This window comes from Bos taurus, chromosome 17 (genome assembly GCF_002263795.3).
Source record: "Bos taurus isolate L1 Dominette 01449 registration number 42190680 breed Hereford chromosome 17, ARS-UCD2.0, whole genome shotgun sequence".
In the NCBI taxonomy this organism is placed as follows: domain Eukaryota; kingdom Metazoa; phylum Chordata; class Mammalia; order Artiodactyla; family Bovidae; genus Bos; species Bos taurus.
In genome coordinates, this window is record NC_037344.1 from 50,966,533 (window position 1) to 50,990,817 (window position 24,285).

Here is a 24,285-nt window from a genome sequence, read left to right on the forward strand (position 1 = left end):
TTTCCTGTTACCGGTGGGGGCAGGATTGCGTTTTGCAATTCATTGGGCAGATCAGATTAATGATTAATTTGTGAAACTCCTGTCCTGTGTGCTCCGAGCCCAGTGGGAGAGAAACATGAGGATACAGGCCTGCATGTTGATGCAAAACCAGGGGCTCAGTCTCTTCCTGCACCTGTGACCTCAGGTGATATTTGGCCCTCAGGCCTCAGTGTCTGTGTCTGTTCAATGGGTCTTTGAGAATACAATGAGGCAAGGTAGACGGAAGAGTTTTGTTACGACCAGTGCTGTACAGATGGTGGATAGGATTCTCTGGCTTCCCTGCCCTTCCCCAGCTTCTCAGGGACCCCATCTTATTCATTTATCTTTATTTTTTAAAAACATTTACTTATTTATGGCTGTTTTGGGTCTTAGTTGCGGCATGCAAGATCTTCCTTGCGTCATGTGGGATCTTTTGTTGCAATGCACAGACTCTAGTTGTGGTACACAGACTTCAGTAGTTGCGGCACGAAGGGCTTAACTGCCGCTCGGCATGTGGGATCTTAGTTCCCTGACCAGGGATCGAAACGGCATCCTCTGTCTTGCGAGCAAGAATTCTTAGCCATTGGTCCACCAAGGAAGTCCCTTGTTCATCTATCTGTAAATTCAGAATATAGCATCTAGCATGGAATGGGGTGACTGTCCATGGAATGACCCAGGTCTTAATTAGATCAGAGCAGGCTCATCTTAGGTAGTTCCCTGAAGGCTTCCTGGAGGAGGTGGCACCTGGAGAGTGGGGTTTTGGAATTGGCAGTCAGAGTCATCCTGGGAGCATAGAAGAGTGCAACGGGAGGCAGTAGGCACTTGTGGTTCAATCAACACCCTGATCACTCAGCTTTGCCCTGGCTTTTTCTCCCTGGATTGGGCTGAGCAGGGTCTCCCCCTGCCCCACCCCCCCAAAAAAAAGTATGTCCAAGTCCTAACTCCCATTACTGGCGAATGTGATCTTATTTGGAAATAGGGTCTTTGCAGATGTGATGAAAGTATGGATCAGATGGACCCTAAGTCCACCAGGAATGTCTTTATAGGAAGAGGACACACAGAGAGGAGGGGGATGCGATGATGGAGGCAGAGATTGGAGGGAGGTGGCTACAAGCCAAGGAATGCCTGAGACCACCAGGGGCTGGAGGAGCAAGTTAGGCTCATCCCCTGGAACCTTCAGAAGGAGCCCACACCTCAATTCCGGACTTCTAGCCTCTAGAGGTGAGAGAAGATAGATGTTTTAAGTCATCCAGAGTGTGGCTTTGTTACAGCAGCCCAAGGAGCCTTACCGCTCTGGAGATGGGCAAGGGGAGGTTTCCTGGTGGCTGGTTTAACCGGGCTCGCAGACTTCCTGGCCCCAGTGACCCCTTGAGAGATGCTTTCCTGGCGTCTGTGAGCAGAGATCCTGTGATCTGGCTGCTGACTCCCAGGGGTGAGGACAGAGGCCCCTGGAGTTGTGGGGCCCCTCTCAGCCTCTGCTTGCTTCTCTACTCCAAGCTCATCCCAGGCTTGTGCTGGAGGCCTGCCTGGCTGGCCTGAGTTCCTTGGAGGGACAGTTACGTGAAGCCTGGGCCTTTCCCCTGCCTTCTGTGGGCCTCTCTGTGAAGCAGAAGACTGGTCTGGGGTCCCACTTCTCTGCCCCTGGGCCTCAGGACATCTGCTCCGCACCCCCTCTAGGCAGGGTCTTTACTGCCCCACCCAGAAAGGAAATGGGAGCTGTTGGAGGTGGACCACTGCTGATCTGAGTCTCAGCATCCATTCACCCCAGTCTCAAGGCTGCGGCCTGGCCAGTGAAGTTGCAGATCACATTTTAATTAAAATTATAATGTTTGCTGTTGGTCAGTCATTCAGTTGTGTCTGACTCTTTGCAACCCCATGGACTGCAGCACAGTGGGCTTTCCTGTCTTTCACCATCTCCCAGAGTTTGCTCAAACTCATGTCCATTGAGTCGGTGATGCCATCCAACCATCTCGTCCTCTGTCATACCATTCTCCTCCTGCCCTCAATCTTTCCCAGCATCAGGGTCTTTTCCAATGAGTCTGTTCTTCGTATCAGGTGCCAAAGTATTGGAGCTTTAGCTTCAGCATAAGTCCTTCCAGTGAATATTCAGGGTTGATTTCCTTTAGCATTGTAATATTTAAGATTTACTTAATTGAGAGATTTCTCTAGTGGTCCAGTGGTTGAGACTGCACTTCCACTGCTGAGGGCCTGGGTTCAATCCCTGATCAGGGAACTAAGATACTGCAAACCTCGTAGTGTGCCACCCCTGCCCCCAACCCCTACTTTGTAGTACCTTAAGTACAAGCTTTTTAAAACATACACAAAGGAGAAGGCAGATAGCTGCTCCCTAGACATTTCTACTCTGATTCTGTTTGTTCCTGAGCTCATATTGCTGAGTGCCTGCTGGGTGCCAACCTCTGTTCCAGGCCTGGGAGATCCATCAGTGAATAAAGCAACTGAGGATCTGGTCCTGGTGGCTTTATGATCTAACAGGAGAGACAGATGAAGAACAGTAGACATAATTAATTATAAGTATGCCAGAAGGTAACAATGACTCTGGAAAACATAGAGCAGGTTAGGGGGTTCAGGGATTTGAGGGTAGATAGGGTGTGTCTTCCTGAGAGGAGGCATGTGAGGAAAGATTAAGAAGGATGAGAGATTTGGCTATGCTGCTACCTCATGAGAAACATTGAGGGCAGAGAGAACAGCCTATGCAGAGGTCCTGGGGCAGGGCTGTGCCTACTTGTACAAGGGATGGCAAGGAGGCCAGCATGGCTGGCTGAGTAACAGGGACACGGCAGGATGTCGGATCTGGAGAGGCCACAGGGACCAGGCCGGTTGGCTTCTAGGCCAACACTGTGCTGGCAACTTAAATAAAATGTTTCATGGTATTTTGCGTGTTTGAAAAATTCATGTGAATAGGCAGTTGTTGTTCAGTCACTCAGTCGTGTCCGACTCTGCGACCCCATGGACTGCAGGCTTCCCTGTCCTTCACCATCTCCCAGAGTTTGCTCAGACTCATATCCATTGAGTCGGTGATTCCATGAACAGGCCATAGTGACTGTTATCTTTCTGCAGCTTGTCTTTTTTTCACTCAGGTTTCTGTCTGCCACAAAGCATGTGGGATCTTAGTTCCCCAACCAGGAATCGAACCCATACATTAGAAGCATGGAATTTTAACCACTAGACCACCAGGCAAGTCCTTCAGTGATTGTTTTTCAGCCATCTTGTACGCATGTGGGAATCTGTAGGGCACAGTTGTCCAGCTCTGGGCTGCATGCGATCCTATCTTGGGATGCGAGATGACTGGCGTGAGTGTCGACCAGCACTGTAAGAACAAAACAGACGAGGAGAGAATATCTGAGTAGCGGATAATCCTTTGGGAGTGTAAGTAGCATTGTGCTGGAAAGGCGGGAGTTCGTTCCTGAAGCTTGTTTCCGTCACCCAATGTGTGCAGGCAGTGATCCTGGGCGGGGTCAGCAGTGTCTGAAAGCCAGTGTGCCAAGCAGGGCACCGTAGAGTCACGAAGGCGGGGGCGGTGTGCTCACATTCTTGGGCATCTCTGTCTCCCCACACCTTTTCCTGGGCTTGTTTTTCTCAGGTGACTTAATTTGTGTCCATCTTTTGGGAAGTGATCTTGTTTTAATTTGCAGTTAGTCTTTTTTTTTTCTTTTTTTAAAGTTGTGTCAAGGCTTCCCTGATTTTGCAGTTGGTAAAGAATCTGCCTGCAATGCAGGAGACCCTGGTTCTATTCCTGGGTTGGGAAGATCCCTTGGAGAAGGGCTAAGGTACCCACCCAGTATTCTTGGACTTCCCTTGTGGCTCAGCTGGTAAAGAATCCTCCTGCAGTGTGGGAGACCTGGGTTTGATCCCAGAGTTGGGAAGATACCCTGGAGAAGGGAAAGGCTACTCACTCCAGCATTCTGGCCTGGAGTAGTCCATGGGATCCCAAAGAGTTGGACACAACTGAGCAATTTTCACTTTCACTTTCTTTTTTCAAGTTTCAGTTAATAAAAAACTCACCATTTAAACCATTAAAAACCATACGATTGAGTGACATTTAGGACATTCACAATGTTGTATAACCATTACCCACATGTCTAGTTCCAGAATATTTTCATCACCCCAAAAGGAAACCCTGTAGCTATTAAGGAGTCACTCCCCATGCTCCCCTGGCAACTCCCAGACTGTTTTCTGTGCCTATCAGTTCAGTTCAGTTCAGTTTTCTGCGCCTATCAGTTCAGTTCAGTTCAGTTCGACTCTTTTCGACCCCATGGACCGCAGCATGCCAGGCTCCCCTGTTCTTCACCAACTCCCGGAACTTGCTCAAACTCATGTCCATGGAGTCGGTAATGGCATCCAACCACCTCATCCTCTGTTGTCCCCTTCTCCTCCTGCCTTCAATCTTTCCCAACATCAGGGTCTTTTCCAATGAGTCAGTTCTTCACATCAGGTGGCCCAAGTATTGGAGTTTCAGCTTCAGCATTAGTCCTTCCAATGAATATTCAGGCTTGATTTCCTTTAGGATGGACTGGTTTGATCTCCTTGCATTCCAAGGGACTCTCCAGAATCTTCTTCTATAGATCTGTCCCTATAGATTTGCCTATTTTTTTTTTTTTTTAACCATCTTGCACAGCTTATGGGATCTCAGTTTCCTGACTTGGAATTGAACCCAGGCCACAGCCCTGAAAGCCTGGAATCCTAACCACTAGCCTGCCAGGGAACTCCCTTGCCTGTTCTAGACACTTCACACAAATGGAATCGTATAATACGTGTTTTTTTCTACTGTCTTATTGCCTCTAGTAATGTTTTAAAAGTTCCCTTATGATGTAGCACAGATGAGAATTCCCTTTTCTTCCTAAGGCTGAATAACCTTGGCTACAGCACATTACATTCATCCATTCATCTGTCAGTGGACACTTGGGTCACATCCACCTTTTGGCTCTTATAGATAATGCTGCCAGGAGCACAGAAAGGCTCATACGCATCCTTTTAAGCAAGGCGTGATGAAAATGTCCCATTTCTTGTTGCCAGACAGGTGAGGTATGTGTATTTGATAAAAGTCAACAAACTGGGACTTCCTCGTTGGCCAAGATACCTTGCTCTCATTGCAGGGGGCCTGGGTTTGATCCCTGGTCAGGGCACTAGGTCCTACGTGCCACACCTAAGAGTTCGCGTGCCGCACCTAAAAGATCACCCATGCTGCAACTGAGACTGGAGCAAACACATTAAGACAACAACAACAGAGTCAGCAAACTACGCTTTAAAAAGATTAATGATCAGGACCTCAAAAATATTTTGCTAAGTAAAAGGAGACGTTTATGGTCTTTTGTATCTCTGCTTGTTTTCAAGAAATAGAGAATTATGGGTACATTTGAAGACTTGTATGATTCTCTTTACAGGGCTTCGCAGGTCACTCTAGTGGTAAAGAACCTGCCTGCCAAGCAGGAGACGTAAAAGATGCAGGTTCAGTCCCTGCATGGCAACCCACTCCAGTGTTCTTGCCTGCAGAATCCCATGGACAGAGGTGCCTGGAGGGCTACAGTCCATAGGGTTGCAAAGAGTCTCTCAAGAGTCTCCTCTAGCACCATAATTTGAAAGCATCGGTTCTCCTTTTTATCTATCTATTCCGTTGTATAGATACACAGAGTTGGTTTATCCATCGTGAACATTTGAGTTGTTTTAAAAGCATATTTGGGATTGGTGGACTTTAAGGTAGATCACGTTCTTAGAAGCCACCTAGCTTTTGCACAGGCTGTGTCCCCTGCCAGTAACACCCTCCTCGTCTTTTTTTCATGACAAAGCCCAACTCTTTCTTTCACATGCCCTCTCTTCCAGGCAGCCCTCTTGCCTGTCCAGAATGAGCTCAGAGAATCTGGTTGGATAAGAGGGAGCTGCGTCCAGGAAGGGATCACCTTGGCTTTTTCTCTTGGTCTTTGTGTGTGGGCTGTGATCTTTGACCTTGGGGGGTGGGGGCAGGGATAGAATCAGCTATGTTGGGCAAAAGGCCGTGAGCTTGGCCTGCGCACTGTTATCTAATCAGCTGCCTGGTCCTAATGCTTCTGGTCCAGTGTGACGGAAAGAAAGTTATCCCTCTGATTGTAAGCGGTGCAAAGTCCAACCCCCACCAGAGGTGGGGCAGCAATGGGGGAGGGGGAAGGGCTGGTCACTTTGTGCCAGGTGACTGCTTGGCTGACCTGCTGGGTCCCTAGGCTCTACTTGCCCCTGTTCTAAGCATTTTACAAAGGCATTTAAACCTCACACCAGACCTATGAGATGGATGCTATCATTGCACCCATTTTATGGATGAGGAAACTGAGGCACAGAAAGGATTAAAAACGTATCCATAAGGCAAAGCTGGCTCATGGGAGATTCCCTGTGAGTGAGTACCCACGAACGGAGTGGAGCCCCAGAACCCCACAGCCCCTTCTGTTGAAGAGAGAAACGTAAGCCTTCATCTGGTGATTCATTGATTCGACCTTGATTTATCCCTGAATTAGGTGGGAAGACCAGGAGATTAGGAAAGCACAGCAGAATTCCGGAATTTCAAAGGCTTCTCCAGGCTTCTCTGGGTCACTGTACCTTTGCTTAAAAACAGGGCTGGGGGAGGGAGGCAGGAACTGGAAACTGTTTTTTGTTTTAATTTTAAGCCACTTTACTGCTGTATGATTAACATAATAAATTAGTTGTATGTATATAATTATACAACTTCCCTAATGGCTCAGCGGGTAAGGAATCCGCCTGCAATGCAGGAGACACAAGACGTGGGGTTCAATCCCTGGGTCAGGAAGAGGCCCTGGAGAAAGAAATGGCAACCCACTCCAGTATTCTTGCCTGGGAAATCCCATGGACAGAAGAGCCTGGCGGGCTGTAGTGCATGGGGTTGCAAAGAATCGTACACGACTGAGCGACTAAGCATGTATACAACCGGATGAGTTTACAGAGAAGTGAAGCCATCACCACAATCTACGTTTAAACATGTCCATCACCTCTGAAAGTTTCCTTCCTTCCTTTTTATTTATGGTTGTTGTTCAGTCGCTAAATTGTGTCTGTCTCTTTGCAACACCGTGGACTGCAGCACGCCAGGCTTCCCTGTCCTTCACTATCTCCCGCAGTTTGCTCAAACTCCTGTCCATTGAGTCGATGATGCCATCCAACCATCTCATCCTCTGTCGTCCCCTTCTGCTCCTGCCTTCAATCTTTCGCAGCATCAGGGTCTTTTACAATTATATTTCCAACATTATATAATATTATTATTAGTCATGATGAATAAAAGATCTGTATAGTGCCCAGAGTTAGCAGTGCCACATGGTAGGGAGCTCCCTGGCGGTCCAGTGGTTAGGATTCTGTGCTCTCACTGCCCAGGGCCCAGGTTTGGTCCCTGGTTGGGGAACTATGGTCTGACAAGCACAGCAAAAAATAGAAAACCCACTGCATTGTATATTTAAATATTTGCTAAGAGGTTAGAGCTTATGTGTTTTATTACAAACATGTAAAAAGAAGGAAACTGGGTTGATGTGTTTTCTTCTGACCGCTGTTCTGTGGATGAGGGGATGGAGAGAGGGCACGACAGACTGCCTCCGCCTGTGGGCCTGTCTTTGTTCCTTCGTATTAAAATTTGAAGGTTTCCATCCGACCCCCAAACCCACCAACAACTTCCAGGCTGAGGTCGGAATTCCACTTTCTTGGCTTCCTCAGTGGCTCAAGTGGTAGAGAAACTGCCTGCAATGCAGGAGACACAGAAGATGCAGGCTCGATCTCTGGGTCAGGAAGATCCCCTAGAGGAGGAAATGGCAACCCACTCCAGTACTCTTGCCTGGGAAATCGCACGGACAGAGGAGCCTGGCGGGCCCCAGTCCATGGGGTTGCAAAGAGTCGGACATGACGGGGCAAGCATTCACCTCATTCACCAAGCCCGTGCTGAGGGGGCGGGTGGCGGGGCTGGAGAGGAGCCACACAGCCTCGCCGGGCCCCAGCGTCCCTGCCTGTGACACGGAGAGGTCCTCCGCTCTGGGAGATGGTCTGGGTGAGGTGCTCTGGCAAGTGTGACAAAGGGGTCTCCTGGGGTCCAGCCGTGGCCTGAGGATGCGCCATCTGCCTCCCGGGTGTGTTGATTTTGAATAATACCGTGTTGCTCTTGAAACAATCGGGAGATGCCATAGAAACATCTGGATTTCTGGCAGCTCACATAATTTGGGAGGAGCTGGAAAAACCTGAGCCCCAGGGACCTCGGGGCCCAGAAGGGAGTTGCAGCTGCTGCCTTTGTTGAAGGTGAGGGCCATGACCCTCTTGGTTCGAGGGGTCATGGTGTTGGTTGGGGAGGTGACAATGATGTGACGAGCCTAGAACAGCACCTGACACACAGGCAATCCCTGGGAAATGCTTGTGTTTTTTTTTTTTTAATTTTGTATTGGTATAAAGTTGATTTACAGTGTTATGTGAGTTTCCAGTGTACAGCACAGCAATTTGTATGCAGTAGTGTCTGTGTGTTAATCCCAACCTCCTAATATATACCTGTCCCCACCCTTCCTCCCTGGCACCTATAAGCTTGTTTTCTGTGTCTATGAGTCTGTTTCTGTCTTACAAATAAGTTCATTTGTATCATATTTTAAGATTCCTCATGTGATATCATAGGATATTTGTCTTTCTTTGTCTGACTTACTTCACTTAGTGTGACAATCTCTAGTTTGATCCACATTGCCACAAATGGCATTATTTCATCTTTTCTATGGTGAGAATATTCCATTGTATATATGCCATAACTTCTTTATCCATTCATCTGTGAGTAGACACTTAGGTAATTTCCATGTCTTGGCTATTGTAAATAGTGCTGCAGTGAACATTGGGGTGCATGTATCTTTTCGAATGAGTTTTGTCCAGATGTATGCCCGGGAGTGGGATTGCAGGATCATATGGTAATTTTATTTTTAGTTTTTTGAGGAATTTCAATACTGTTCTCCATAGTGACTGCACCAGTTTACATCTCCACCAAGATTGTAGGAGGGTTCCTTTTTCTCCACACCCTCTTCAGCAAGGAAACGCTCATTTGTGTGTTGCTTTGTACAAACCACATTTTCTCGTCACCTTTATTTGCATGTACTCGATGCTCAGGTTATAAAAATGATCCTGGATTTCCCTGGTGGTTCAGCGGTTAAGAATATGCCTGCCAGTACAGGGGATGTGGGTTTGATCCCTGGTCTGGGAAGAGTCTACATGCTGTGGGGCAGCTGAGCCTGTGGACCACAAATACTGAGCCTGCGTGCTACAACTACTGAAATCTGACCGCTGCAACTAGAAAGTAGCCCCTGCTCCCTGCAACTAGAGAAAGTCTGCATGCAACAGTGAAGACTCAACGCAGCCAAAGATAAATAAATAAATTTTAAAAACCTTAAAAAAAAATGATCCTTGTGACTCTTGTAGCTGGTAGGAAGATGTGTTCATCAATAAAGGATTGTTACACCCTAAGGCAAGTCTCTGATCTGATATTTTCAAGAGAACTTCGAAATCCAGGTTTTATGTTAAATCATTTTTTTTGTTGTTGTTCTTGACAATGAGTTCAACTTTTCTTCATTGAAGTGCCATGTAGATCAAATGAAGCACAGTTGAGGTTACAGAGTCACTGGCCCCATTGCACAGATGGGAAAACTGAGGTTCAGGGCTGGCCAACTTGCCCTCAGGTCTGACTCTCTCCAAATCCACTTCTTCCCAAAATCTACCAGTTAGGGACATGGGGCTGGGCCTGACTGGCCAGCTCCAGTCTTCTTCCTTCTCCAGAGCCCCTGCCCACCGGTTCTGGGACAGTCTGGGGACAGTGGGAGTGGCTGTCCTTGTCCTGGGAGGCCACATTCAAAGAAAAAGTGAAGGTGACGCAAGCTGTTCCAGACACTTGGCTTTGCAACATGGAGCAACTACCTGATGGGCTGGTCAGGTTGGGAGCGGGGTTAGGTGACAAGGGGTTTTTGCCAAGCTTTATAAACCTGGAGATTTATAGTTCATATGGCGCTAGTGATAAAGAACCTGCCTGCCAGTGCAGCAGACACAGAAGACACGGATTTGACTCCTGGGTCGGGGAAGATCCCCTGGAGGAGGAAATGACAACCCACTCCAGTATTCTTGCCTGGAGAATCCCATGGACAGAGGAGCCTGGCAGGCTACAGTTCATAGGGTCACAGAGTCAGACATGACCAAAGCAACTTAGCACAAGAGCACAGCACATAAATTTCTGTATTTCTGGCTTTTCATCGAAAATTGCTCTTGTTCTCATCTCCTGCCCTCCCACTCACAGGCTCTGCTCCCCACCACACTGGCCTCCTGGCTGTTCCCCATTGCTCTGTCTCAGTTCTCCCAGCCCCAGGGCCTTTGCACAGGCTGTATCTTATGCATGAAATTACCCACCACCACTAAATCCCTCCAGTGCCTTTAGTTTTTAATTTTGGTTTAGTTTTTTTTGCTTTGTTTTTCCTTACATTTTCACCTGCCTGGCTCCTCTGTTTAAAATTGCAGTCCTCCTCCCAGTCCCTGCTGTGTTTTCACTATGTCCTTTCATACACCACATGTTGTACCCTAATTGTTGATGACCTGTCTTTCCTCTACTGGAATAAAAGCCCCGTGAAGTTAGAGATCTGGGTTTGTCTTGTTCGCTTTTCTAACACCAGCTGTTAAAAGAGGGTCTGGCATGTCGTAGGTGTTCAGTAAATGTGTATTGACATGGAGAACAAACTTAGGGTTACCAAAGGGGAAGGGGGGAGGGATAAATTAGGAATTAACAGATACACACAACTATATATAAGTAGATAAACAACAAGGACTTACTATATAGCACAAGGAACTATATTCAATATCTTATAATAACCTATAGTGGAAAAGAATCTGAAAAAGAATATATATATATATAAAATTGAATATTTTGCTGTACACCTGAAACATTGTAAATCAACTATACTTCAGTTTTTCAAAATGTGTGTTAAATGAATGAGTGAATGAATGAATGATGAATTTGACACACGGAGCTCAGTTCCCACCAGGTGTCATGAGCTGTGGTTGAGCAGTGGCCACCTCCCAGTCTCTTGATCAGGCTGTTGTTATTATAACACATTTAAAAATAATGCATACAAATAATATCAACTATTAACATTAATTATGTCATATGTCAACTCTGGAGCAGCATGTGTCAACAGCTTTCCCACCTCCTCCTGCTCCTAGAACATCTCCAGGGAGCCCCTTCCTCAATGACCCCGTGGAGTCTGTGATGCAGGCTGGCACCAAGCAGCCCTTTTGGAGCCTTGTGGTAGGGCAGGTGGGTGGGTGGGGGTCCTGGCCCTCTTCCTCATGAGCTTGTTTGTCTCGTCCCCCACAGAATGTGCGCATCGACCCCAACAGCCTGTCTTTCAACATGTGGAAGGAAATCCCTGTCCCCTTCTACCTCTCTGTCTACTTTTTCAACATCGTCAACCCTGAGGGGATCATCCAAGGCCAGAAGCCACAGGTGCAGGAGCACGGGCCTTATGTGTACAGGTGAGGATGGAGGGGGTTGGGCTGGGACTCAGGTCATCACCCCATTTTACAGATGAGGAAACTGAGGCCCCTTGCAGAAGGGCTCATTCAGGGCCAATCTGCTTGCTCCAATCCGGTGCTCCAGTGCTTGAGACTTGGGAATGGCTGCCTGGCTTTGCCACTCAGCAGGTCTCTGACTATGGGCAAGGGCCTTTGCTTTCCTGTCCTGCAATGTCCCCTTCTGTAAAATGGGGATGACCGTATCCATGGTGGAGTGGTTATGAGGATTGGATGAGCTTATGTGGAGCCCAGCACAGTGCCTGGCATGCAGTAAGTGATCAGTAAATGTTAGTTATTAACACATTATCATTACCTGAGTTTGGCTGCTTGCCACTCAAAAGGCAAGTGTTGGGATTTCCCTGGCAGTCCAACAGCTAAGAATGAGCACTTCCACTGTAGGGAACGCAGGTTTGATCCCTGGTCAAGGAACTAAGACAGGAACTTCGAGGTGTGGCCAAAAAGTTTAAAAAAAAAAAAAAAAAAAGGCAAGTGCTGGTTGGAAAGGAAAGATTGCTTTATTTAGGAGGCCAGCAATGTGGGGAGAAGGCGGATTCACGTCCAAAAACCAACTCTAAAGATTCTGCTCAACCATGAAAGTTTTTAAAGGGAGAATCTTTTGGAGAAAAGGTCAGGGCCTTTATCTTCTTCCACTGTGTGCAAAACTTTGTTCTGATTGGTTGGTGGTGCAGTTAACAGGGAGGTGTTCTGGGAGTCTTCTGCTTGGCAGAGGGTACCATCCTCCACCTTGGTGGGGGCCTTAGTTCCTGCAGAAGAACTCAGAGATACTGTTCTGTGTATCCCTTGAGGAGGAGCCAGGACCCTGCCCCAAGGCTGCACTATTTTTTCCTGACTGCCCCTCCTTTGCTTCTGCGTCCCCTCCCTCCCCTGATAAACAACTCTTTGAATCTGCCCCCTGGAACTCAGGGAAGGTCAAAGAGGCTGAATGAAGTGTATTCCCTACACAAAAACTGGGGACACGGAAAAGGATTTTTACCTGGGAGGGCCCCACAGGGTCCTGCTGTCTTTCTTTATGACCACAGCTGTCACAACTTTTTCATTTGATCATTTTCTTTGGGAGGGTGAAGCTCTCCAGTGGCTACTGGGCTGCCTGGCATTGGCTGGAGCAGTTTTCCAAGAGATGCTCTGCCACAAGGCTCCAGAAGAGCTGCCAGGTGCCAACCTGCATCACAGACTCCACAGGGACATTGGGGAAGGGGCTCCCTGGAATACAAGACCCAATTTCTGGTGCTGCCCATTCTGCCCTCAGGAAACTGCAATCCTGGCTTAGCTCATAAAGACTTCTGCATCGAAGCTGAGCCTGGTTTGCCAAAGTTCTTACTTATCTCTTCATTTCATAAGCCTTTATGAAGTACTGAACATCTCCTGTATGCCAGACACTGTGCCAGTTCACTGTTAAAGGCAGACAAGAGCCCCTGCCTTACAGAGCTGACATTCCCATCGGGAGAGAATGAACAAGTGAACAGATGAGGGGAAACCCAGCAGCATAAGCGTGGTGCCAACAAAGCAGGTCAAGCCGTGGAGAGTGCTGGAGGCAGGGCTTGGCGGGGGCTGGTCTAACTGCAGGGTCAGGGAGGACCTTGACAAAGGGGGACACTTCCCTAGACCCAGATGGTGAGAAGCGGGCACTGCAGTGTGAGGATCTGGGGGGAAGTGAGTCCTGGACAGAAAGCAGCGGGTGCGAAGGGCCTGAGGCGGGAAGGTAGTCTAGGAGGGGAGAAGGCGTGTGTGGCTGGTGTGTTAGGAGCGAGGGGAGAGTGAGTGGGAGAGAGGAGACCTGAGAGTTGGACGGGGCCGGATGGTGAGGACCCTGGAGCCCACAGAAGGAGCTCAGTTTTATCCTGTGTGCAAAGGAGGGTTTGGGGGAGAGGATGACGTGATCTGATTTCCCCTTTTCAAAGATTCTTCTGGATGCTCTGCAGAGAATGGATTGCAGAGCATGATGGAATAAAGAGAATAACAGCAATAAAAACTGCAGCTGATACATGCTTTTCTCTGTGCATTAGGCAATCGTTTTAGTTGCTTGACATGCATTAGCTCACTCAATTCTCACAAGTAGGGACCTAATGACATAAGTCTGCTTATTACTCCCATTTTATTTTTTTTCCTTGGCTGTACCTCGTGGTATGCAGGATCTTAGCTCCCCATCAAGGGATTGAACCCATGCTCCCTGCAGCGGAAGCATGCAGTCTTAACCACGGACTGCCAGGGAAATCCCATTACTCCCATTTTAAACATGGGAAAACAGGCTTGAGTAGTAAGTGATGGAGACAGGATTCGGGCCCCCTACCTTCTGTCTTCAGAGTGCATATTCCTACCCACCATCCTCGCCGCCTCCCTCAGAAAAGCTAGGATGCCCAGGGGGAGGGTGATGAGGGACGGAGGGATGGTGGCAGCTTGCCCAGGGGGAGGGAGCATATGGGATTTGGTGACAAGAGGCTTCTGTGCTTGTCCTGCAGTAGGTGGGCTTCCCAGGTGGCTCAGTGGTAAAGAATCCGCCTGCCGATGCAGGAGACCCAGGAGACCCGGCTTCGATCCCTGGCTCAGGAAGATCCCCTGGAGAAGGAAATGGCAACCTAATCCAGTATTTTTGCCTGGAAGATCCCATGGACAGAGAAGCCTGGCAGGCCCCAGTCCATGGGGTCCTGAAGAGTCGGACACAACTGAGTGACTAATACTTTCACTTTAAGAGGATCCTGGAGGGCTACATACAGTCCTTGGGGTCACAAAGAGGCGACTAAGCACATACCACAGTGGGTGGGTGGTGGAACAGACGTGTAGGAGGCAGTCAAGCTTGGCAGACAGACAGCCGAGGGGCCCCCGGGCTCCTGGCAGCTGACCCACCAGCTTCCTCCCCCACAGGGAGTTCAGGCACAAGAGCAACATCACCTTCAACAACAATGACACGGTGTCCTTCCTGGAGTACCGCAGCTACCAGTTCCAGCCGGATAAGTCCCGCGGCCAGGAGAGCGACTACATCGTCATGCCCAACATCCTGGTCTTGGTGAGATACCCCTGGTCGTCTCTCCGCCTGCCCCTTGCACTGGGCGGTCCCTTGAGGGCTCAATCGGTGGCTCCTGGGTTGACTCGGCGGGCTTCCTGGGTGCACCTTGGTCTCTGGTTGGGAGCATTGGTCAAAGTCATGGCTTTTCCCTTTTCAATCTGCAAATCTAGGGACTTCCCTGGTAGTCCAGTGGTTAAGACTTCCACTGCAGGGGTACGCGGGTTAAACCCCTAATCGTGTGCAACAACAACAAATACAAATCTAGACTCTCCAAAAGGGAGTACTTGTGGGAAGCTGAATGGGGGTGCTGTGTGCTTGTCTGTGGTGTTTGGAGGGAGATTGTGGACAGGATGTCCATTCTCTGCAGGTAAGAGTCACAGAAGTAGCTGGGCTTACTGCCTGCCTGCCATGTGTGCCGGGGCCCCCAAGACCACCCCCAGGTTCACTGACTCATTCGTAGCGCTCGCAGGACCCGGCGTATATGGTTGTGCTCTTGGCTGTAGTTTGGTAGAGTGGAAGGAGGCAGAAGAGAATCCACAGAGGGAAAGGGCACGTGGGATGGTGACCAGACGCAGGCTTCCAGAGCCACCTCCCAGGGGAGTCACGCTTCATTCCTTGAGCGGTGATTTATGACCACACACAGGTAGGTCTCCCCTACCAGGAATGCTCACTACAGAGACTCAGCGCCTAGTGGGTATTTATTGGGGGCTTGTCACGGAGACGCCCTCTGCCTGGCACGGATCTGCGTTCCAGGAAAGCAGGTGGTACAGTCCAGGCACAGTGAACCCCTCTTATCAGTTAGGAAGCGGTGGGAGCCCTCCTAACATCAGGATCTCAGACGCCAGCAAGGGCCAGGCCTTTCTAGAGAGAACTGTCTCAGGTCTGCTGTGTGAGCATCTTGCTGACACTACGTGTTAGAACTAGTGTGTCAGGCTTCACACATACTACCTGTTTACTTGTCAGCAATCCCACGATCATTAGGTACTATTATTTTCTGTTTGTAGAAGAGGAAAACTGAAGAACAGAGAGGTTAGGTGACTTATCTAAAGTCACTCAACTAGCAGGTAGCAGGTTAGGGTTTTGAAACTAGTTTGGTCTATGAGGCTGCCACTCTGTGGCACTCAGCCTCCCATTCAATCCTCTGTCCACCCAGTTGAGGGTCAGCAGCTGTGTGCCCCGGGGCTGGCCCCAGGCTGGGCTCAGGATCAGATGTGAATGCACCTGCGAAGTCTGTTGGGTGGACAGGATGAAAGCTCAGATAAATACAGCCTGAAGCCTTGCTGCTGCCTCCCTCAGAGTCAGATGTGCGTGTTTAGGCAGTGAAGTCACTTTCCCCCACCAATTAGGTTGGCAAAGACTGTGTGATAAATGCCCAGGGCGTAGGAGCGTTTGTGGGAACAGACACTGTCGTTAGGAACGGAACTGGTATGAGCTGTTGGAAGGTAATTTTCAACTTAAATTGAAGTGATTTTCGATGTAAATTGCATGTGCCCCTGACTTCAGAAGTTTCCATAGGTAGGAATGTGTCCTCTTGGTAGAATAACACATGTGGGCAAAGATGTTTGTTCTCAAGGATGTTTATTTCAGCAACGTTTTCAGAGCAAACATCTACTGATCATCATGGGGAGTTATGTTGTGATATCTACTGCAGACGAGCAGTGGATTAGTATACATCCAGCAAAAGGAGGCAGGGCTGCAGAGGGTGTCGTGAAGCAGTCTCTTAGTTATGTCTAACTAAGGAAAATCGAACACAAGCATAGTGCCCCTACTTACTGTTTCTGAAGGAGAAATACTTGCATGCATGCACACACTCACTTACACACGTGCTTGTACATGCCTTGACCAGCTGGGCTTTTTCTATAAAGGGCCAGATAACAGATGTTTTAGGCTTTGAGGGCTAGATGTTCTCTGTTGCAGCTGTTCAAATCTGCCATTATAATGCAAAAGCAGGGGCTTCCCTGGTGGTCCAGTGGCTAAGGCTCCGAGCTCCCAATATAGGCGGCCTGGGTTCGACCCCTGGTCAGGGATGGCGCCTGGTTATATGCTGTAATGAAGGATCCTGCATGCCTCAACTAAGACTTGAAGCAGCCAAATAAATAAATAAATATTTTTAAAATGCAAAAGAAGCCCAAGACAAAAACAAATGAGTGGGCGTGGCTATATGCCAAGAGACCTATTTCGTGGATATACTGAAATGTGAGTTTCATATAATTTTCATGTTTTTCATACGGTCTTCTTCTGTTTTTCTTTCAACCATTTGAAAACATACAGAACATCTTAGCTCCTGGACTGTAAAAAGCAGGCCATGGGTTGGCTTTGGCCCGTGGACCACGGCTTGCTGACTTCTGGCGTTGATGTTTCCTGCAGGAATACTCAAGAACCCAGAGCAGTGGGTTGTCTTGGGGGAGGAGATTAGGAAGAGGAGGGTCACAGGTTAGAGAGGGACTTTTACTGTATATCCTTTTACGATTTTTAAAAACCATCTAAGAGACTTCCCTGGTGGTCCAGTAGTTAAGAATCCACCTTGCAGTGTAGGGAATACAGGTTTGATCTCTGGCCGGGGAACCAAGATCCCACATGCCGTGGGGTAACTAAGCCCACACGCCACAACGAAAGATTCTGCATGCCGCAACTGAGACCTGACACAGCCAAAAAGGAAAGAAAAAGAAGAAATACTGACTTAGAGAAACACGATGCCAGTATTTATACAAAATAAATGAAACCCATCTATTTATTACCCTAAAAATTATAATGTTAAGAGACCCTTGTGAATTCTTATGGAATCAGACCTTTACGTTTAAGAAAATGCTGGTTCCCTTCCCCTTTCTACAGGTAGAGATTAGATACTGGATGTGTTTGTGCTTATTGTTCAGTCGTGTCTGACTATTTGTGACCGCATGGACTGTAGCCCACCAGGCTCCTCTGTCCTTGGGGATTCTCCCCGCAAGAATACTGGAGTGGGTTGCCATGCCCTCCTGCAAGGGATCTTCCCAACCCAGGGATTGAACCCAGGTATTCTGCATTGCAGGTGGATTCTTTACCATCTGAGCCACCAGGGAACCCAAGTATACTGGAGTGACTAGCATATTCCTTCTCCAGGGGAACTTACCAACCCAGGAATCGAACCAACGTCTCCTGCTTTGCAGGCAGTTTCTTTACCAGCTGAGCTACCAGGGAAGCTCAGATACTGGATGTTCAGTTCAGTTCAGTCGCTCAGTCGTGTCCGACTCTTCGCGACCCCGTGAATTGCAGCACGCCAGGCCTCCCTGTCCATCACCAACTCCCGGAGTTCACTCAGACTCACGTCCATCGAGTCAGTGATGCCATCCAGCCATCTCATCCTCTGTCGTCCTCTTCTCCTCCTGCCCCCAATCCCTCCCAGCATCAGAGTCTTTTCCAATGAGTCAATTCTTTGCATGAGGTGGCCAAAGTACTGGAGTTGCAGCTTCAGCATCATTCCTTCCAAAGAAATCTCAGGGCTGATCTCCTTCAGAATGGACTGGTTAGATCTCCTTGCAGTCCAAGGGACTTTCAAGAGTCTTCTTCAACACCACAGTTCAAAAGCATCAATTCTTCGGCGCTCAGCCTTCTTCACAGTCCAACTCTCACATCCATACATGACCACAGGAAAAACTATAGCCTTGAATAGATGGACCTTTGTTGGCAAAGTAATGTCTCTGCTTTTCAATATGCTATCTAGGTTGGTCATAACTTTCCTTCCAAGGAGTAAGCGTCTTTTAATTTCATGGCTGCAGTCACCATCTGCAGTGATTTTGGAGCCTAGAAAAATAAAGTCTGACACTGCTTCCACTCTTTCCCCATCTATTTCCCATGAAGTGATGGGACCGGATGCCATGATCTTCGTTTTCTGAACGTTGAGCTTTAAGCCAACTTTTTCGCTCTCCACTTTCACTTTCATCAAGAGGCTTTTGAGTTCCTCTTCACTTTCTGCCATAAGGGTGGTGTCATCTGCATATCTGAGGTTATTGATATTTCTCCCGACAATCTTGATTCCAGCTTGTGTTTCTTCCAGTCCAGCGTTTCTCATGATGTACTCTGCATATAAGTTAAATAAGCAGGATGATAATATACAGCCTTGACATACTTCTTTTCCTATTTGGAACAGTCTGTTGTTCCATGTCCAGTTCTAACTGTTGCTTCCTGACCTGCATACAGATTTCTCAAGAGGCAGGTCAGGTGGTCTGGTATTCCCATCTCTTTCAGAATTTTCCAGTTTATTGTGATCCACACAGTCATTGGATGAGGCACCTTTAAAAAGTAAACCAAGTGCCAAGATGGTATCTCCAGAGGAAAACAAAAATTCGAAAATAAATTCACCCATATTCTAAGCACCCAGATACTAGGTAGAACTGGTGCTTGGGGCTCTTGGAGTTTGGAAGGGAGATGCTAAGGAAGTAGAGTACAGTCTGCATTAAGATTCTTTGCCTATAAGGTGACAGTGAAAGGTACTCTAAATTGGCGTAAGTAAAAAGGGCATTTATGGGCTCATGTTACTGAAAGGGCAGGAGTTGGCCTGGTTTCAGGTGTGGCTTGATCCAGAGTGCAAATGAGGTTGCCCAGATTTGTGTCGGTTCCATGTTCTGGTAGATCCACTCCTCAGGGTGGCTGCAGTCTTACACACACCACGTTCAAAGGCAGCCAGAGCCACCTTCCCTCTCTACCCCATAACCCCAGCTGGTTTGCTCCTTGTGGCTTGTTGGTTCTGATGGGGCTGCATACATATTCCCAGACCAATCACTGAAGCCAGAGAGAGGAAGGTTTCTGATTAACCAGGGCTAAGGCACACGACTGCCTCTGGGGCTCGGGGTGGAGTTAAGTCGGCCTGAACCCGAGAGCACAGGTGGTCCTGTTACTGAAGGATCAGGGGATGGTTCCGGATGCCCCAGATGCCCACTGCAGGGATCCTTCTAGGCCTGACCACGTCCCGGGATGGCTGTGCCTTGAAGCTTGGCTTGAGGTCCAGGGAGGGCAGACAAGCTGTGTCTAGCCTCTAACCTGTGGTGTCCCCTGGCTCTGCAGAGTGCGTCAATGATGATGGAGAACAGGCCCGGGCTCTTGAAGCTGATGATGACCTTGGCGTTCAGCACGCTTGGCCAGCGTGCCTTCATGAACCGCACTGTTGGCGAGATCATGTGGGGCTATGATGACCCCTTAATCCACCTCATCAATCAGTACTTCCCAAACTCGCTCCCCTTCAAGGGCAAGTTCGGCTTATTTGCTGAGGTAAGTGTGGCCCAGTGAGAAGTTCAGGGCCGCTGTCTTGTCCCCCACTGACACAGCCTGGAAACCAGTTACCAGCTTGCTTTTGGAGCTGGCAGAGGCCCCAGGAGCTGTGGGTTGTCAGTGACAGAAAACCTAACTGAAACTGGCTTAAGCCAAAGCCAGTTTCAGTTAAATTCTATTTATTGATTTATTGGTTCATATAACTGAAAACTGTAGGGAGATTCAGGCACAGCTTGATCCAGGCTCAAATGATGTGACTGGGGCTGAGCTTAGATGGTTGGAGGTTGGTGCTGGAAGAAAGGGGAATGGCTGCTGGGGAGGCAGGTCAAAAATGCCAACTATTGCTTTGCTCTGAGTTGCCTGCTTTATCTTAATCGTGATCCCTCATAACCTAGTGGTGTCAGTGATTGGGATCCTGAGTCATGATCTGATGTAGAGTTGGATCCCTGACCTCTGATCCCTGACCTTGGCTCCCTCAATCACAGATTGTAAACAGCCCTCTGAGTTGCTCCAGCCTGAGTTTCCTTTTGGGGCTCTGCTGATCTGGTGTTGGGGGTAGTAGGAGGGAGAAATCATGATTCAGTTATAGGCATGTGATCGCTGCTCAGTACATTTTTGAGCAGGATGACAGGTTCTGGGTGTGTGGGTAAGTTGACAGGTTTAAGGTAAGTGACATGATTCTTGTCAAAGCAAACTGTAAACTGGTAAACAAATGAAAGTTATTAGAGATTGAGTCACATGCTTATAAACTATTTTTGACTAGGTATAGTGGAAATTCCAAAGCAATAGCCCAGCAGTGTTGGTGTGGTGGCTTCCCACTCTTCAGGGATCTAGAATTTTACTACTCTGCTCTCCCCACCTTAGAGTGTGGTTTCCATACTCAAGATTACTGCATGGTCCAAGAGGCTGCTGGGGCACCAGCTATCACACTCACTTTCCAGGTAGCAGCAGGAAGGAAGAAGTGGTAGGGGATTCAGGGGCAGTCGGGGGAGTTGAGGACAAAGCAACATGCCCTGGCTGTTTCCCTCTTTGGGACGGAGAAAACCAATTTCCACTTGTTTTCCGTTAGCCAGAACTAGACCTGTGGCTACACTTAGCTGCAAGGGAAGCTGGAAAATGTTAACTTACAGCTAGTGTGTTGATGCTCTGAGTAAGGTTTGGGTTTTGATATGAAGGAGAAAGGGGAGAATGGACTCTGGGGAGTAACTAGAAGTCTCTGATACACTTGGTTATAATTATTATGATAGTATTATTTTGGGTGAGCATTTATTAATAATAATAACAGCAATAATAAAAATAAAGGCTAGCATTTGGAGATGTTACTATTTCTTAGGCACTATCCTGAACAGTTTTTACACATTAGGTCTTTTAACACTCCCAGTGTCTCTTTGTAGTGGTGTCTGTTACTGTCTCTTTATACTGGCTGAAGTTTGGGCTCTTAAAGCTCTGAATGGACAAATGACAGGGCACACTGATATCAGGAAGCTAGAGTAGGCTTTGAACTTAGGCCCTGTTGGCTTACCCAGTCAGTAATCAATGTAGCTATTTGGCCGGTAAACAACCCCTACTGAGTTCCTCACGGGTGCTGTACCTTACATTATACGGCATCCTCAGAAGTAAAAGGGTGCTTTCTAAATTTTACCCAGCGGCCACTGATTTTTTTGTGTGTGCTTTGCACAGTTTTGCTTTGAATTAGAAATCTTTTTCTAAGAAATTCCCTCAGGGTGCCAAAGCCTGGACTTTCTGTCTGGAAAGAACTTGATAAACATCAAGTTCTCTTTGCCTGTATGTTTCAGGATAGGCCGGGTTAAGCAGCCCCCAGATCTCCATGGCTTAGAATAGCAAAGGTTAATTTCTTACTTGTATGCCAGGTCTAGTGTGGGTGACCAGGGCTCCTCTGCTCTTTGTGGTCACTCAGGGACCCAGGCTGAGGGAGGCTTCTGCTGGATACATGCTTCTCTGGTCTCGATAGCAGTGATAGAAAGCACAGTGACATGTGCATGATCAGCTCTTAAAGCTCCCACCCGGAAGTGACATTATCCTTTCTCTCCTTTTTCACTGATCGAAGAGGTCACGTGGCCATGCTTTCTTGTAATTTGGTGAATGGGATGGGGTGACCCTACCGTTCACCTGAGAGGAGAACCAGACTTTCCTGGAGTTAGGAAGGGAAAATGGGACGTTTTCTAGGACGGATGTGGTGTTCAGAGGAGTGTCCCTCCTAGAAAGCCCTCAAGTCCTCCTCCTCTCGACTCCCCCAGTGCTGGACTTGCAGCGGTGAACAAGACAATGAGGCCCCTGTTCTCTGGGTGAAGGGGGAGCAGCCTGTGGGGGGCCTGAGTATTGACTCCCCATGTCCTTTACCTCCATCCTGGGGCTTAAAGATGTCATTCTCTGCTGTTGTCTGCAGCTCAACAACTCCGATTCTGGCCTCTTCACCGTGTTCACAGGGGTCAAAAACTTCAGCAGGATCCATCTCGTGGACAAGTGGAATGGAGTCAGCAAGGTGAGGGCAAGAGGTGACAGCCATCCTGTGCAGGGACCAGATGGGGGTGGCAAGGGCTGGGATCCACCGCCCAGAGCACCTTCTTCCTCTTAAAACAGGAGTTTGGGATTGACGTGTACACACTGCTATATTTAAAACAGACAACCAACGAGGATCTCCTGTGTAGCACAGGGAGTGCTGCTCAATATTCCTTAATAACCTAAATGGGAAAAGAATCTGAAAAAGAATAGATACATGTGTATGTAAAGTGGAATCACTTTGCTGTACGCCTGAAACTAACACAACATTATAAATCAGCTATGCTTCAGTTAAAGAAACAAAACAGAGGAGGGGATTGCATCTGTAGGGGAGATGCTCTTGAGTCCCAGACCTTATCTGTGTTTAAGGCTCAACTAGAGAAGGCAATGGCACCCCACTCCAGTACTCTTGCCTGGAAAATCCCATGGATGGAGGAGCCTGGTAGGCTGCAGTCCATGGGGTCGCTAAGAGTTGGGTACAACTGAGCGACTTCACTTTCACTTTCATGCATTGGAGAAGGAAATGGCAACCCACTCCAGTGTTCTTGCCTGGAGAATCCCAGAGACGAGGGAGCCTGGTGGGCTGCCGACTATGGGGTCGCACAGAGTCGGACACGACTGAAGTGACTTAGCAGCAGCAGCAGGACTTTCTAGGTGGCTTAGTGGTAAACAACGCGCCTGCCAAGTAGGAGATCCCTGGAGGAGGAAATGCAATCCCACTCCAGTATTCTTTCTTGTTTGAAAAATCCCATGGACAAAGGAGCCTAGTGTGCTGCAGTCCATGAGGTTGCAAAGAGTCAGACAGGATTGAGCAAGCAAGCAAAGCCTCAGCTAGGACTTTCCTGGCGGCCCGGTGGTTAAGATTCTGCCCTTCCACTGCAGCAGAGGTGGGTTCGATCCCTCCTGGGGGAAGTTCTGTCCACTTGCAGCAAGGCGTGGCCAAAACGAAACAAAAGGAAAACTAGTTCTTGGTTCCCAGTGGGTGGGTGGGGCATATCATTTATTTAGCACCTACTGTATGCTAGGGACCCCATTGTTTCTTTCCTTTGGTGCTTCACTTACAAGAATGCTTCAAAAATATTACACTGAAGATACAGCCATCCTTTGTACTAAAAGATTGAGTAAAAAAAAAAAATTGCACTAGAAACACAGGAAGACATTCACATTAAAAAATAAAATAATAGAGACAGATATAAAGTGCACTTTGTATGTCTTCACACGCCCAGCCCCATTCCCACCCGAACTACAGAGGAAACCCACAGTTATCAGTATTGGGTATATTCTTCCTGTGTATTTTTATCCATTTGAGGTGCGATTTTTTTTTTTTTCTTCTAGGAGCAGAATGAAATCATACTGTGTGCATTGTTTTGCAACTTGCTTTTTTCACCTGAGTGGCCTTTCAGCATTTCTCATGAAAATGATTATGTGGTGGTGGTGCCCACACCTTCCAAACGCTCATCAGGGTGACGGTTGCAGAGAGGGCTGTAATAGATTATCCTCTGGGCTGAGGGCTGGGGACAGATTATCCCCCATCAGGGCCCGGACTGACAGGATTACCATCGCAACCAGTAATAACCATTCTGAATGGACACTGTGGGAATTCTCTTTGGCTTGCTTTCTCAAGATAAAAATGTACAGGGACTTCTCAGGTGGTCCAGTGGTTAGGACTCTGAGCTTCCACTACAGGGGGCCCGGGTTCAGTCTCTGGTCGGGGAATTAAGATCCCACATGCAGCATGGTGTGGCCAAAATATGTGTGTGTGTATATGTATGTGGTTGTTGTGTAGTCTCTAAGTCATGTCAATTCTTTTGCGACCCCATGGATTGTACCCACCAGGCTCCTCTGTCCATTGGATTTCCCAGGCAAGAATACCTGAGTGGGTTGTCAATTCCTTCTCCAGAGGATCTTCCCGACCCAGGGATCAAACC

General features: G+C 48.1%; 1 protein-coding gene across 2 annotated transcripts in view; it reads left to right on the forward strand.

The window, feature by feature from the left end:
• Positions 1–24,285, forward strand: part of SCARB1 (scavenger receptor class B member 1) — a 93,228-nt gene that overhangs the window by 37,294 nt on the left and 31,649 nt on the right. For both annotated transcript variants that reach the window (XM_005217738.5, NM_174597.2), the window contains 4 exon segments: positions 11,375–11,532; positions 14,452–14,593; positions 19,634–19,837; positions 22,245–22,340. In XM_005217738.5, coding sequence (XP_005217795.1) covers positions 11,375–11,532; positions 14,452–14,593; positions 19,634–19,837; positions 22,245–22,340 — 600 coding nt within the window.